General features: G+C 35.2%; 1 protein-coding gene across 3 annotated transcripts in view; it reads right to left on the reverse strand.

The window, feature by feature from the left end:
• TNFAIP8 (TNF alpha induced protein 8) overlaps positions 1 to 17,625 on the reverse strand; it is a 116,435-nt gene that overhangs the window by 70,229 nt on the left and 28,581 nt on the right. For 2 of the 3 annotated variants that reach the window (XM_074281535.1, XM_074281537.1), the window contains exon 2: positions 16,110 to 16,188. The exons of the other annotated variant lie outside the window; for it this stretch is intronic. In XM_074281535.1, the coding sequence (XP_074137636.1) occupies position 16,110 (1 nt within the window). In that variant the 5' untranslated portion in view covers positions 16,111 to 16,188. The remainder of the gene's footprint in view (positions 1 to 16,109; positions 16,189 to 17,625) is intronic. 3 annotated transcript variants of the gene reach the window in all.

A 17,625-nucleotide genomic window follows, 5' to 3' on the forward strand; every position in this document is an offset into this window, starting at 1 on the left:
ATATACATATATATATATATATATATATATGTATATATATATATATATATAGCAGGTAGGACAAAAACAGATTAAGAAAATTATAGACCAATCTCCCTAATGATTTACACCAGGAATGCAGGGCTGGTTCAACATTAGGAAAATTATTAGCATAATTGACTATGCAAATAGCCAAATTAACAAAAACCATATGATCATCTCAATAGTGCAGAAAAAGCATTTGATAAAATCCAACATCCATTCCTAATAAACACACTTGAGAGTATAGGAATAAATGGACTTTTCCTTAAAATAGTCAGGAGCATCTATTTAAAACCATCAGCAAGCATCATATGTAATGGGGATAAACTACAACCATTCCCAATTATATCAGGGGTGAAACAAGGTTGCTCACTATCACCATTGCTATTCAATATTGTATTAGAAATGCTAGCCTTGGCAATAAAAGAAGAAAGAAATTTGTGGCTAAAGAAGAACTAGAGATCATTATTAATCATAAAATAGATAATTTTGATTATATTAAGTTTAAAAGTTTTTACAAAATGAATGCAGATTAGAAGGGAAGCAATAAATTGGGAAAACATTTTTACATCCGAAGGATCTGATAAAGGCCTCATTTCTAAAATATATAGAGAATTGACTCAAATTTATAATTTTCCTAGCCATTTTCCAATTGATAAATGGCCAAAGGAGATGAACAGACAATTTTCAAATGAAGAAATACAAATTACCTTTTTGCATAAGAAACATCAGATCAAGAAGGAAGAAAAAGAAAAACTGAGAAAGAAAACAAAATGAAAGCAAATAAAAATAAAGAGTAAGAATGCTATGTTGTGTCCAACACTCTGTTCCCATGGTTCTCTCTGGGTATAGATGGCTCTCTTCATCACTGCACAAGTGGAACTGGTTTCAATCATCCTGTTATTGAAGAGAGCCACCTCCATCAGAAGTGATCATTGTATGATCTTGTTGTTGCTGTGTATAATGATCTCCTGGTTCTGCTCATTTCACTTAATATCAGTTCATGTAAGTCTCTCCAGGCTTCTCTGAAATCATCCTGCTGGTCGTTCCTTACAAAACAATCGTATTCCATAGCATTCATATACCATAATTTATTCAGCCATTCTCCAATTGATGGGCACAACAAAGAGGGCTGCTACAAACATTCTTGCACATACAAGTCCCTTTCCCTTCTTTAAGATCTCTTTGGGATATAATCCCAGTAGAAATACTGCTGGCTCAAAGGGTATGCACAATTTGATAACTTTTTGAGCATAGTTCTAAATTGCTCTCCAGAATAGTTGGATCCATTCACAGTTCCACCAACAATGTATCAGTGTCCCAGTTTTCCCACATCCCTTCCAACATTCGTCATTATCCTTTCTTCTCATCTTAGCCAATCCAACAGGTGTGTAGTGGTATCTCAGAGTTGTCTTAATTTGCATTTTTCTGATCAATAATGATTTGGAGCACCTTTTCATGTGGCTACAAATAGTTTCAATTTCTTCATTTGAAAATTGTCTGTTCATATCCTTTGACCATTTATCAATTGGAAAATGGCTAGGACAATTATAAATTTGAGTCAATTCTCTATATATTTTAGAAATGAGACCTTTATCAGATCCTTCGGATGTAAAAATGTTTTCCCAGTTTATTGCTTCCCTTCTAATCTGCATTTGTTTTGTAAAAACTTTTTAACTTAATATAATCAAAATTATCTATTTTATGATTAATAATGATTTCTAGTTCTTTAGTCACAAATTACTTTCTTCTCTTATTGCCGAGGCTAGAATTTCTAATACAATATTGAATAGCAAGTAGTCCCCTAAATTAACAATTCAACATTTCAAGTAAAAGTCTGCATTTCATTTCTCAACCTCTTTTGATCATAATTCATCAAGAAAAAAACAATTTAAAGCTGAAGGTTCATTCCAACACTCTCATTTTTACATATAGAAGAAACTTAAGCCCAAAATAGATGCAGAGAAAGAATGTAAGTGCATTTTAGTATAAATTATTTGGTTTTTTTTGTTTTTTTTTTTTTGTTTTTTTTTTTGCTCTGGGCAGGAATAACCAAGATAGTAGATACCTGGAAGATGGATGATAGAATGACTCTTAAAATCAGAAGCTAGCCTCTGGGTTTAGCTTTATCTTAACTAACATAGAAAACAGTCTAGGGAAAGAAAGAAAAAATACATTTTTTTTTCAATGTGCAACTTCCAAGGCAGAGCTTTCAATGCCTGTGGCTGCTAGCTTTCACACAAAGCATTCATAAATTTCAAACTAATCTTAAATGAGAAGAAACTTTTATTTCTTCTCAGTCCAAAATTGTGGAGATTAAAATTATCCCACCTACAACAAGAGATATGGAAGCAGAGGTCTAAGGCAATAGTCAAGAGGTCATGTTCCCCTCTAATAAAGTGGACGTTAGATCTTCCTCATTATCTAAGATACCTCCTCCTTCCAGGATCCTGTTTTTTTAATAGCGCTAGATGGCCAGTCATTCCATAACAACTGTACTAAATACAAAATATTTCCATTGCATAAGCAAAATAATGTGTCAGCAACTTCACAAGTTGGGTGAAGCAAGGAATATCTCCACATAAGATGGACAGGATTCTCTTGGTCAGACAGAAATGGTACAATCCATCACAGTCAGGGCTCTAAGAAGTCATAAGATGGTCCTCTGCTCCTTTTGGACAATAGGTTGGTCAAGAGCTACAAAAATATTTTGGGGGACTTTCCATGTAGTTGTCACCTTTGGTCATCATCAAAAGATAAAACAAGGGTAGTTTATCTTCCTATAGTTAAGCAAATGAACTTAGAATGTGCAACTCACAATTCTGGCATCTTATATATAGAACTTTATCTGATTCTATCAAATTGATTAATACTAATTGAAATAGTCCAAAATGAATTATTTCCCTCAAAATCAATGTGGCCAAATAAAGTCACAACTCAAAAACTGTGTACATTACTCAGCTGGAATTTCTCTCTAATTTCAGGGAATTGTCCTATTGTTAGACATTTTAGTTTTCTTATTACAAATTAACATCTGGCTATAAGGAGGGTCTGAATTGTGAAACAGGTAGGTAGTTACTTCTTTAAAATGGAAAATTTATCTTTATATAGCATATTTCAAAAACAATCACCTGAAAAAGTAAATGGGACAAGTAAATATATTCCTATTTAATACATGAAGGAGGGGGGCGGGATGAAGGAAGGAAGAAGGGTATGGAAGAAAGATTATAAATGACTTGCCCAGAGCTGCCTAGCTAATCAATGACAGATTGTTGTTCAGTCAGCCAGACTACTCACGACCTTATTCGGAGTTGTCTTGGCAAAGATACAGGAGTGTTTTGTCATTTCCTTCTCAAATTCATTTTGTGGTTGAGGAAACTGGAGTAAACAGGGTTAAAGGACTTACCCAAGGTCACACAGTTGATGATCGGAACTCAGGAAGATCTTGTCTTCCTAATTCTATGCACAGTACTCTATCCATTGAGACATTGAGATGCCCAATCAATATCATTGTTAATAATCAAACACATATCTTCTAACAAAAACATATAGAGAAGCATCAAAACATAGTGAATAGAATACTATATTTTGAACCAGAAGATCTGAGTTCAAATTCTATCTTAAAAACCTATTATCTTTGTGACTGTGGACAAATCACTTGACCAGTCTTCAGTGTCATAAATTGTATAAGGATCAAATGAGATAATATTTGTAAAACACTTTGCAAACCTTAAAGCACTACATAAATGCTAGTTATCATTATTAACAAAATGTTCCTTTTTTTGTATTTATTGAATTCAGAAGAAAAAGAAATTAAAAGTGAAGCGATAGAATAGGCTATCTGTAAGGCTTCTTCTAGCTCTAAAATTCTGAGAATATAATAAGACTTCTATTTCTTCATACATTGAGACTATCATGAAAATCATATCCCAAGAACACAACCATAGCACCATAAAAAGGTAGCATGTACTTTTTTTGTTACCTGCTGATACCCCTGTGGAGAAAAACACCATACTGTTTAGACTAAGCCCCATAGCAACTTTGTTAGCAAGTGGTTGGGGGAAAAAATAGAAAAGAAAAAAGAAAAGAAAATCACAAAAGGTTAGGTTTAACTTTAAATTTTTACATCCACTCAGAACGTCTTAGCAAAGCCTTGTCTTGAAACTAATTACACCATTTTTCTTTATCCCCATCACCGGATTGCCCATATTTATATCTCAGAAGTGGGGTTTTGTTGAGATTTTCATCAACTCTCTCTGATGCTGCCGAATGCTAATACCCTGATAAGAGGGTTTAACAAGCAGACAAGGGAATAGATGTCAAATCTTCTCCCTGCAACACTAACACAAGTGTTAGTGATGATCTGGCCTGGGCCTCAAACTTAACTTTGACTCAGCCTTGGCGGGGAGTTTTCTTGTTGTATTTGTATCTGCATTATCCTGCCACAAATAGTTACAACTAACAATTAATTTTTTTGCAAACATGTAGAGAAAACTCTGCAAAAAAAAAAAAATCTTCCTTCTATCTCTATCTCTCTTTCACCATAAATGTTGTTGTTTATTGATTCAATACTATGCATGAGTTTTTTTTTTTTGGCAAAGATGCTGGAGTCTCACAGCTAATAAGTTTCTTAGGCCAAGTTTGAACTTAGGCCTTCTTGATTCTAGGTCCAGCACTCTATCCATTGAACCTCCCAGCAGCCTCCAACACAAATTGAAATCAAGTGACTTGCCCAAAGTCACACAACTAATAACTATCTGAGGCTAGATTTCAATACAGGTTTTCTTGATTCCAGATGTAGCATTCAATCTACTGCCCAACTTTTGTCATCTTTTATATTTTTTAAGCATTTAAAAACATTACTCTGAGAAGACCCATAAGCTTCACCAGATTGCCCAAGAGATCCATGATACAAAAGGTTTGTATTTGGAAAGAAAGCCAGAGTTTGTGGCTATCATTTATATAACACTTTTAAGCTTGCAAAATAAGTTCTCTTGAACCTCACAAAAACCCTGTGAGGATAGTTATCACTATTATTTCCATTTTACAGATGAGGAAAACTGAAACTGAGAGTGGTTTAAATGAGTCACACAACTAAGTGTCTGAGGTAGGATTTGAAAACAGGTCCTTCCAATATCAAGTCCAACACCCCATCTACCACCAATACTTACTTTTATTATTCTACATGGGGGGGGGGGGCGGCACTGAGGCAATTGGGGTTAAGTGACTTGCTCAGGGTCACACAGATAGGAAGTGTTAAGTGTTTGAGGCCAGATTTGAACTCAGGTCCTTTTGACTTCAGGGCTGGTGCTCTATCCACTGTGCCACTAGCTGCCCCAACCTTCATTATTCTATTCTAAAAGACTTGTCTTCATCACTTGCATTCTTACCATTCCTTAGCCTACATGACCAAACAGTATGTATGAGTTGGTATGACCAAAAAAATTTTTTTAAGTATCACATGGCCAACTTTTGGGGAATGAATTTTGAATTTATCTAGGTTGATTCTCAGTCTAAAGATCTGTAGTAGTTAAGGGTTGAGCAGAGAAACATAAGTCTTAGGATGCATAAGCCAGAAGACAAGGTATACAGGAAGCATGAACTCATTCTTTGCCCATATTTAATACTGTTTTGAACATTGTGTCATACCTTTATCAGAAAACTATGTTTAATTCTGTACTTTGTAGCCAAACTGAGATACAGGGAATTTGGCATATCACTATCATATTTGTCCAGTTCAATTTGGTGAGAAGTATACAAGACAAGTAATACAAAAAGTGATTACCATAGATGAACCTGTTATTGATGTGGGTTGTGCTCCCTTTAAGAAACTAATGCTTTCAGGGCATGATATGGGCTGTGCTCCCTTTAAGAAACTAATCCTTTCAGATTGATTTATTCCTTTCTTATTTCCAACCCCTCCTAGTTTTTGCATTATCAATTTGATTCCCAAATCCTGTCAAAAGCACAGGTCAAATCCCACCCAGATCTGAGCCAACTTGGGAAACCACCCACAGTTTCCTTTATCTAAATCTCTCATTATAAAAGAACCAAGCTGTAGCTCTCTCTTTGCAGAGGTTCCTAACATGGAAGCCTGGCACCAAGGATCCCTGCCCACTGGAACCCCAAATAAACCACTTTTATTAATCTAGGTTTTTGGGTCTGCAAATTCCTTTACAGGGGACTTTGCGCCATCACTAGACCTCATTTAACTAGATATCCTTGCGTCGAATCCAAAGAGATTGCAGGGGAGCTCCATTTGACTCTCCCTGTACCCCAAACCTGCCACTAGACCTCAATTAAACCTAATTTCATTTAAGTACCCCAATTCTAAACCTCATCATCTTGGTTCCCTGACTGGGAACCAAGTGCCGAATCCTAACCACCAACATCATTATCACTTGACCTCAAAGCTTTTAGACACAGAAGAAATATGAATGAATAAAGGAATAAAACAATAAGAGAGTATTTGTGTTTACTACATGCATTCTAAGCATGATTATATCTGATCTAAACCTTTCAATTTAAACATTCTCCACATCACTATATTGAGGTATAATAACTAAATCATTATTGACCTACTGTTTACCATCTACAATGCACAGAGGAGAGTGATTTTGGCTGGAGCAGATTATTTCTGTACTTCATCAAAGTCAGTCCTTTTTCACAACAGCTGTGGGGACTAATTAGATTTACTCTTGAGGGACTCATAACACTGTCACATATGGTTGGTTTGAAGCACTGCAGTCACAGAACTACACAGACACCTCTCTTCTCTTGGGGACTTGACTTAGAATATTGAGAGTTGTCCTTAGCTGATCTACAGTGGCTAATTGCTAGAATGATAAGAGAGCTGGACTAGGTCAAGAGATTTGGGTTCTACGGTCATGAATCTGCCATTAACTAGCTACATAACTTTAGGCAAATCATTTTACCTTTTTGGGGATCAAATTCCTCATCTGTGAAATGAAGGGGCTAAACATTTTTTAAGATTCCTCCCATCCTATGATTCCAGTCACTTATGGGTTGCATATGATTTGCAGCATGTTTATGGAAACACTATGATTAAGTGAAAAGAAAACAGGGACAATTTGCATGGGGTGGGGGTAGGGGGGAGATAGGGTAGGAAGTTTACATACAGGTTGTGATTTGCATCATTGCTAGGAATGCCAATACCTACAGTGGAATACAGACAGTAGGGTATACATTATTCACTACTTACTACACTAGAAGAAAATCATATCACACACATAAATACATACATTATAGGAAATACAAAAATGAAAGGGTCTTACATGAATGGTCACAGTATTCCTTCACTTTTCTAGGAAGATTTACAAATAATATTTCAAGTTACATAATGGAAAATAAGAGCTTTATGTATGATTAGGATTGAGTTAAAATGACTTAGACTCTTAGCTTGCCATACATTCTGTGAACCCTGGATAAATATTACATTAATGTTATTACTACCTAACATTTCCTCTGTAAGATTGCGTTTATTTTCTAGCACTAATAGTATAATTCAAGGAATGACAAGTGTCACACTTCAGAAAGAAGCAAACCTTGGAGCTCAATTAGGCAACCTATCCGTCAAAGATGCTGTACCCCCAGGAGAGCTGCCTTTGGACTCTACAAAGAGAAATAGAGTCTCTAGAGTACCACAGTCATGAGCCTTGACCACTTGCATTTCCTACACGCAAACCTCAATTCTATTGTACTCTTAAGTTTGTACCTACTTTTCTCTGTGTATATTAATGGAAAAGTACATCACAAGTTTATGGTGTGTGTGGGATGTACTGATTTTATGATGTCATTTTAGTTAAAAATTAATCTGTAATTATGAGTTGACAGTAATGAAAAGAATAGTGGGAGCAGCTAGTCAGTAGATAGAGCACCAGAGTTCAAATCTGATCTCAGACATTCAACACTTCCTCAGCAAAAAAAAAAAAAAAAAAAAAAAAAAATAGTGGGGAGGGTAACACACACAACTGTTCCTCCATTAGTATGAAAGCTCACTGAAAGCAACGCCTGTGCCATCATATATCTTTGTATCTTCAGTGCACAGTCCTATGTATACATAGCAAATATTTAATGTTTCTTAAACTGAAATGTTAGCTAGTAGAGAAACCTCAAGTACAGAAAGGTAAAATCTCTTATGTCTAATGTAACACAACTGACTATATGCAACACATTTTGACAATATTCTACATGGTGAAAGAAAGGAAATAAACAACTTAAATCTACCTTTTAGATACAAAAGAGTAAAAGTCTCTTGTGGTTAATATAGCATAATTATAAGCAATAATATAATTTGATAAAAATTCTGTATGGCAGAAGAAATAAGCAGTTTAATTTTACTTATCTTAAAATATATCATAAAACCACTGTGGTATACAAGCCTTGGAATAATTAAATATATGGACAATGTTGAGAAAGATAGGGGACAGGAAACAGTCTTTTCTTGAAGTTCCATTTCTCAAAGTATTTCATATTTCATTGACAAAAGAAAATGTTTGTGAAAACTTAAGTTGCATCTGCTTCATAAACCTCCACCCTCCTCAGCAACAAAGAGAAAATGTAGTAAACTATACTTCAAACCATAAACACAGATTCTTTCTTCACGAAATTAACTCTATATTATTTAGTTACATCAACACTACTCCAAATCTCGCCAGACTTTGATTTTATTTTTAACTTACTTAACCTCGGCATTTTCTCCAGAGCCACACCAGAGCGGTACTTCCACAGCTAGATTAGGAGGTGTCTTAATAATATCACAGAAGTTCAAAGAAAGAATACAAACAACCCTCCTGGGATTTGTTCCCCAATATTTGTATTTCTTTCAGGTTTACACATTTTCTTTCCCCAAATAACTCATATTGTAGCACTGGACTCAACTACAAGCTTAGCAAGTATGCATACACTAACAACAAGCCTAAAAGCTGTTTTGCTTGTTATTCTGGGAACCTGGTTTCGTCACCTGCCATGGCATGCATTATATAGTCTTTAATTGTAAAATTGAAGAGACTCTTGAATACATAATGAATGTGGACTGGTTGTTACCTGCACAAGCTACCAGTAAACTAGAGCTTTATGTATTTAGAAATTTCTGATGATTCACATTTTTATTTTCTACTTTTTCTTTTACTGTATCAATATCATTATTACTATCATTATCAATCATTATCCTCATACTTCCCCCCAAGAACCTGTCCTTTGCAACAAGCAAATATAGTCAAGCTAAACAAATCTACACATTGGATGTGTTTGAAAATGTTTCTCATTCTGTACTTTTATTTTTTGTTATTGGCCTGAACGCTGAACTTGATACAAAGGATTCTTACAAGATACTAAATCAGTGGAATTGATAGAGACAATAGTTATCTAATGGAGCTAGGGCAGAAGAAAGATGATTCATCAGTCTTCTGGAGTAATGACTTAATAGTTCATTTATCATAGTTCCCAATTATTTAACAGGTTTTTGAAATTTTTACAATGTTGTAGCCATTACTTACCTGTATATGACATATATAAATAATAAAATAAATATAATAGCTATTATATTCTGGTTTTGTTAATTTTATTCTATATAAGTTCAGGTTTCTCCCAGGTTTCTCATCATTTCTTACAGAGCAATACTATTCTATTAAATTCATATTACATTTTTTTTAGTAAAAAAAAATGAAATAAAATATTTTTAAATGACTAACATGAAATTAAAGCTTAGAAATGTGGTGTAAAGTAGATAGAAAGGGAGCGGCATCAACCATAATTCTCTTTGTGTATAGCGGGAGCATACAACCCTTGAACATCTTATCTCATTGCTTCCTGAACAGTTAAAACATGAATTCTTATTCTTTTTTGTTGTTGTTGTTGTTTTGGTTTTGGTTTTTTTTGCTGAGGCAATTGGGGTTACCCAGAGTCACACAGCCAAGGAAGTGTTAAGTGTCTAAGGCCAAATTTGAACTCAGGTCCTCCTGACTTCAGGGCTCTATCACTATATCAACTAGCTTCCCCATGAATTCTTACTCCTAAAAAAGCTCTCAAGGAATTCTGGGGAGAAGTTTTAAAAGAATAGCAGTGAGAAACTATCACAACTTTATTTTTTTGCAGCTCAATGTAGCAAGTGCTTAATTGTTTGCCTATGTGTTTTAGGAGCCAAAATCTGGAAAAGACAGAGAACAAAGGATGTCCCCCTAGGTCCTCTTCTTTTCTCCCTTTACTGCTGTATCAATTAGTGTTTTCCTCAGCTCTCATGGGTTTAATTATGATCTCCGGACAAATGATTTCCAGCTCTGTATATTTAGCTTTTTACTTTTAAAATATATGCATAGTTTTCAGCATTCACCCTTCCAAATGTGTTCCAAATTTTTTCTCCCGCCTTTCCCCCATTCCCTCCCTTAGAGAGTAAGTAATCCAATATATGTTAAGCATATGCAGATCTTCTAAACATATTTCCACATTTATCATGCTGCACAAGAAAAATCAGATCAAAAAGAAAAAATAAGAGAAAACAAAAAGCAAGCAAACAACAGTTGAAAATATTATGTGGTGATACACATTCAGTTCCCACAGTCCTTTTTGAGTGCAGATGGCTTCTCCACAACAAGTCTGTTGGAATTGACCTGAATTACCTCATTGTTTAAAAGATTCCATAATCTATTCTGCCATTCCCCATCTGATGGTCATCCACTCAATTTCTAATTCCTTGCTACTATAAAATGGCTCCTACAAATATTTTTGCACATGTGGGTCCCTTTCCCTCCCTCCTTTAAGATCTCTTTGTAATACAGGCCCAGTGGAAACACTGCTGGATCAAAGGATATGCACAGTTTGATAGCCCTTTGGGCATAGTTCTATTTTGCTCTCCAGAATGGTTGGATTAGTTCACAACTCCACCAACAATGCATCAGTGTCCCAGTTTTCTCACATCCCTTCCCACATTCATCATTATCTTTTCCTGTCATCTTAGCCAATCTGAGAGTTGTGTAGTGGTACCTCAGAGCTGTCTTAATTGGCATTTCTCTGATCAATAGTGATTAGAGCATTTTTTCCATATGGCTAGAAATGGTTTTAATTTCTTATCTGAAAATTGTCTATTTGTATTCTTTGGCCATGTATTACTCAATAGCTCCTAATCTTTTCCCTAAGCTTCAGTCATGCATCTTCACTTGCCTTTTGGACATTTTAAAAGACACCTGATGGGCATCATAAACTCATCATGGTCAAAATAGGATTCAATAACTCTCCTTTCAGACCTTTGCTCTCCCCAATTTTCCTACCACTGTCTAAGGCATCATCATATTCCTGGTCACCTAAGCTCACAACCTCATTGTCATTTTCCCATTTACACTCACTCTACCTATCCAATAATCATCCACTTAGCTGCTATGTGATATTTTTTCCAAAACATAGATCTATGTTAACATCCTATTCAGTAAGCTCCAATGGCTCCCTATTACCATAGCGATCAAATACAAAATGCTCTTAAAACCCATCACAATCTGGCTTCTTTCCCTTTTCTGGTTTTCTCATATTTACTGTTCTTCATGTAATACGTAATGTATAATCAATCCAATGATACTAGCTTCATTGTTGTTGATTTTTTTCAATCATGTCTCACTCTTGGCAAATATACTGGAGAAGTTTGCCATTTCCTCTTCCAGTTCATTTTATAGAGGAGGAATCTGAAGCAAACAGTTAAATGATTTGCCCAGAGTCACAGACTAGTGTCTGAAGCTGAATTTGAATTCAAGTTCTGACTCCAAGGCTGTCACTCTTATCTATTGCAACACCCAACTGCCCTTTATTGCTATTCCTCAAACATCTTACAAAACATCTCACAATGCCTCTTTATGGCTGTACCCTCACAATGTCCCCTCTTCTTGTTTTTACTTCTTAAATTCTTTGGCTTTCTTTAAGACTTGGCTCAAATCACACCTTTTTGCAGGGTGTAATCAGTAAGAGTTGGGCCTGGAGTCAAGACCTAAGTCCAAGCACTTACTATGTAATTCTAGGTGAAGTAGGAGAATTAGAGTTTGTTTACCAATACAAATCTAATTTAAAAAGAAAAAAAACAAATCTCAATTTCCTCGACTACAAAATGAGCATCAATAACATCTATCTCCTAGAATTGTAAGTTCAAATGACATAATTAGTTGTTGTCTTCCTCCCTTTTATTGCTGCCCCCTCCTTAGTCACATAGTACTGGCGAGATTACCTCCAATTTATATTATACATGTCTTGAATATACATAATTATTTGCATATTGCCTCTGCCATCAGAATGTAAGCTTTCCAAAGATAGGGATCATTTTTGGGGGGGGGTCCTTTTTTTCTATCTCCAGTACTTAGCATAGTGCCTGACGTGGTAAATCTTAATAAATATTTATTGACCATATTAAATACAATAAGTCACTTGTCTATCTAAGAAAATGGAGGAAACCAAATTGTACCATGATGCCATAGTATGGGCTAACTTTGAGGACAATAAGAATATGTATCCAAAGACCTAATGAATCTGTTTTACCTTAAGGTAGAAAGTAAAGAAGGATGAGAGAACAGTGTTGACCTGATAGCCCTAAAAAGTGCTTAGTGGCCAAAACCTAATAATTTTCTCTGCTTTCAATTTCTGGCAGTGAGGGGGAAGGGAAGTGAGAAAGGGAGTAAATAAAACAACTGGGGTTGTTCTCTCCTGGGGTTACATACAGCACTAAGTCCAAACACCAGGTCAATCTGATATCCTACCATCCCCACATGTGTCATTAGGTAAAAAGGCAGTCTCAGACTTTCATTTATGATAATGGCTAAATGTGGGTGTCCTTTTATCTGGTATTTCTAATCTAGCCTAGATTGCTAGGGGTCATTATAAAATCAAGGCTTCCTCTGCTTTGCCCCAGCAAGTAGTACCCTTTACCTCAGACTTTCAACAAGAATTCTAACTCCTTCCATCTCCCCAAAGAGGTTGGTTGTAGCTTAACCCCTGATTTCCACAATTTTAGAGATAAAACTTGAAAGTCTTAAAAAAACCCCAACTTCCCTAATTTTTTGTACCCCAATACCTTTTCCTGCCCTACTGTTCACAATAATAAAAATGGAAACCAATGCTTCCTTTTCATTTTTCCCCTTAGGTTCTCTTTTCCCCTCCTCTCTTGAATCATTCATTTCTCACTACAGTTTTGCCATACTTTGATCAACAATGCAGCTTTTAGCATTCATAACCCCATATGGGATAGCCATATGGCAAAGTAGATGAGTACTGGTGCTGACTCCTTCCTGACTCAAATTTGGCCTCAGTTTACTCAACCATAAAATGGGGATGATAATAGCACCTACCTTGCAGGGTCATTGAGAATTAAGTGAGATAATATTTGTGAAGTGCTTAGCACAGTGCCTGTCTGACACACAGTAGGCACTTAATAAATACTTATTCCCTCCTTTCTCTGAGCCTGCCTCATTTTCTTTTCTTTTTCAGAAAATAAGACTGTGAAGGAGCTTTCAAGACTACCTAGTCCACCTTATATGTAAAGTAAGGTGAAAAGAAGTGAATGACTTATTTGCTGATGTCACACTGGTAATAAAGAATTGACTTGATTAAATCATTTCAGGGAGCAATCTGGAATTATGCCCAAGGAATTATTAGACTCTCCTTGGATTCAATAATACCACTACTAGTTTTATTTCCAAAGATCTGTGGGTAAAAAAGGAAAAGAACATCTCTGTTCTAAAATGTGTATAGTAGCTCTCTTTGTGGTGGCAAAGAACAGGGAGTTGCAGGAATGGCCAGCAATTAGGAAATGGTTGAACAAGTTGTTGTACATGATCATGATGAAATATTACTGTGCTATAAGACATGTGTACTCAATGATCTTAGAAAAATATGGAAAGATGTGCATGAAATAATGAAGAACAAAATGAGCAGAACCAAAAGAACATTGTATACAGCAAAATTGTTTAAGGATGACTTTGAAGAAATAAGTCATTTTGACTATTATAAATATCCTAATTAACTATAAAGGACACATTAAGAAAGATGCTATTTGCATCCAGAGAAAGAACTGATAAATGTTACATAAGTGATCATAATAAATAAGCAATTAATACTAAATAATTATATAAATAGTATTCTATACATATGCATAGAATAATTTTGTATATATACACACATATTTGTGCATTTGAACATATACTTATTTATGTCTAATGGTTGCCATATCTGTGGATGGAAATAAAAAAATTTACATGATAACTTTGCTGTTAAAGGAAAGCAGGAAGGAAAAGCAAATCATACATTATAGATATGCAGTTACATGTGTAATCATTTTTTTTTGTTATGCTATTATAGAAAGATTTTTTCTTCCATAAATTAAAAAAAAAAACAACACATATAAAGCTAGCTTCTTATATTATTGATAACTCCTGAGTCCAGGTCAATCAATTAATCAACAAATGTTTATTAAGCAGGAATAACACAAAACACTGAGGATACAATTGCAAAAAATGAAATTATTCCTCTTGCATATATCTTTGAAGTTCATAAGACCATTTTAACCTAGCCAGAATATGACTATTATCTTTTGTCTGGACTATTGCAATAATATCTTAATCCTTGCATCCAGGTTCCTTTTTACTCTCTATACAGAAGCTAAATGGATACTCCTCAAATGCCAAGTCTATCCATGAACACAAGAAGCTTAAATGGATCTTGTTGCCTTTAGGAAAAAAAATACCAGTAGTTCTCTTTGACATTTAAAGCCCTTCAAAGTCTGGCTACAATCAGTCTTTCCAGATTGATTTCACATTATTCATACTATCTTCTAGTCAGTCTGACTAGACTTGTGACACTGCCCATCTTCTGGCCTCTGGGTTTTTGCATAGGTTGTTCCTCATACCTGAAATACTTCTCTTTTCACCTCTCTATCTTGGAATCCCTAGCTTATCCTACACATTTAGAAGTCTTTAATTTTTAATTGTATTATTTAAATAATTTAATAATTTTATTAACTTGGCTGTCTTACTAGGCTATTCAATGTTAATTAGCTGGTCTGGTCAGTATAATACTGTCATTAGATAATTGGAAGTATATTAGATGGAGTCAGGAATAAGCAACCACTCACTTATTCAACAAATATTTATTATTACTAAGTATGTGTAATTATCCAGATACCCAATCACTATTCTCTTTACTACTTGAGAACACTGATGGGAAGAGGTTCCATAAGAATTGACTCATTCGAGTTCTATTGACAGAACTCAGTGGCTGGCATCTGCTTCTTGTGGTGGAATCAAAGAGACATACATTTAATCAATTTTCATATCCAAAAAAGTGCTGAATTCAGAATTTCAGTATTATTTGGTATCTTAAAAGGAGCATATGGGAATAGGTAAATCCTTCAGTGTCACTTAAATATTTCAGTTCTACAAGTTATTAAAGATTACTCAAACAACACAGACTAATTAAAAATAAAACAAAAAAATCTCTCATGTTTCCTAAATTTGATTTTTTGGGGAAACAGCTGATGCTAAATACTGCAATTTTGAAAGACAAGGAAGACAATGTTAACTGTCCAATTCCAATTCATTCCACATGCAAACTAACTTTCCAAATCCAACTATGGAGGAACCTAGAGGAACTTTAAAAAGATGCAAAGGAAATGAGAAAAGAATTACTGTCGGGGTGATCGCCAAAAAACTCTCTTTAAATCAAAAAATTTCCCAGATGCTTCAGATTATCAACTGTTCCTTCAAATGGGGCTTTTTCTGAACCTTAAAGCTGAATCTCAGAACAATACCACAGTTCTGGAAAACTTAGTAACAACAACAACAAAAGCTGGAAAAGGGAAACAACACAACATTATTATAATCTTCAGAGGGTGGAACAACCAGATTCACATTAAAGATCAGTGAGTTCCAGCTAGTCAATGAGTTCCTCTAAGACAACTAGACTGGCTTTTCAGAGAGGCTGATCTCATTTGAAAACTGTGTGGGTTGGGAAGAAATCCACAGGACTCATAAAATAAGTGAAACTAAGTCCCTCCCTGGGTGGGCTTAAAATTCCCCATGGCAATGACGTTATTCTGAACTTACTTTTTCCATCAAGTGCCTCCGTGGCCGATGGCTGATAACAATGCTTCAGATTCCTGCCAAAATCCGGGCCTCTATTCTTCTGTTGGGTAAATTGTGGTATATGAAGGTTATGGAATAGTATTGCTCTGTAAGAAATGTAAGAAATTTTCTTCTTCTTCTTCTTTTTTTTTAATTCATTTTTCCAAACTATCCCCTCTCTCCCTCCACTCCCTCCCCCCGATGGCAGGTAATCCCATACATTTTACATGTGTTACCATACAACCTAGATACAATATATGTGTATAAATACCATTTTCTTGTTGCACATTAATTATTAGCTTCCGAAGGTATAAGTAATCTGGGTAGATAGACAGTAGTGCTAACAATTTACATTCGCTTCCCAGTGTTCCTTCTCTGGGTATAGTTATTTCTGTCCATCATTGATCAACTGGAAGTGAGTTGGATCTTCTTTATGTTGAAGATTTCCACTTCTATCAGAATACATCCTCATACAGTATTGTTGTTGAAGTGTATAGTGATCTTCTGGTTCTGCTCATTTCACTCAGCAACAGTTGATTTAAGTCTCTCCAAGCCTCTCTGTATTCCTCCTGCTGGTCATTTCTTACAGAGCAATAATATTCCATAACCTTCATATACCACAATTTACCCAACTATTCTCCAATTGAAGGACATCCATTCAACTTCCAGTTTCTAGCTACAACAAAAAGAGCTGCCACAAACATTTTGGCACATACAGGTTCCTTTCCACTCTTTAGTATTTTTTTGGGATATAATCCCAATAACAACAATGCTGGGTCAAAGGGTATGCACAGTTTGACAACTTTTTGGGCATAGTTCCAAATTGCTCTCCAGAATGGCTGGATTCTTTCACAACTCTACCAGCAATGTATCAGTGTCCCAGTTTTCCCACATCCCCTCCAACATTCATCATTATTTGTTCCTGTCATCTTAGCTAATCTGACAGGTGTGTAGTGGTATCTCAGAGTTGTCTTAATTTGCATTTCTCTGATCAGTAGTGATTTGGAACACTCTTTCATATGAGTGGAAATAGTTTCAATTTCATCATCTGAGAACTGTCTGTTCATATCCCTTGACCATTTATCAATTGGAGAATGGTTTGGTTTCCTATAAATCAGGGTCAGTTCTCTATATATTTTGGAAATGAGACCTTTGTCAGAACCTTTCCTTTTAAAAATATTTTCCCAATTTGTTACTTCCCTTCTAATCTTGTTTGCATTAGTATTGTTTGTACAGAAACTTTTTAGTTTGATGTAATCAAAATCTTCTATTTTGTGATCAATAATGATCTCTAATTCTCCTCTGGTCATAAATTCCTTCCTCCTCCACAGGTCTGAGAGGTAGACTATTCCCTGTTCCTCTAATCTATTTATGATCTCATTCTTTATGCCTAAATCATGGACCCATTTTGATCTTATCTTGGTATAGGGTGTTAAGTGTGGGTCCATATCTAATTTCTGCCATACTAATTTCCAGTTTTCCCAACAGTTTCTTCCAA

Source organism: Sminthopsis crassicaudata, chromosome 1 (genome assembly GCF_048593235.1).
Source record: "Sminthopsis crassicaudata isolate SCR6 chromosome 1, ASM4859323v1, whole genome shotgun sequence".
NCBI classification, from domain to species: domain Eukaryota; kingdom Metazoa; phylum Chordata; class Mammalia; order Dasyuromorphia; family Dasyuridae; genus Sminthopsis; species Sminthopsis crassicaudata.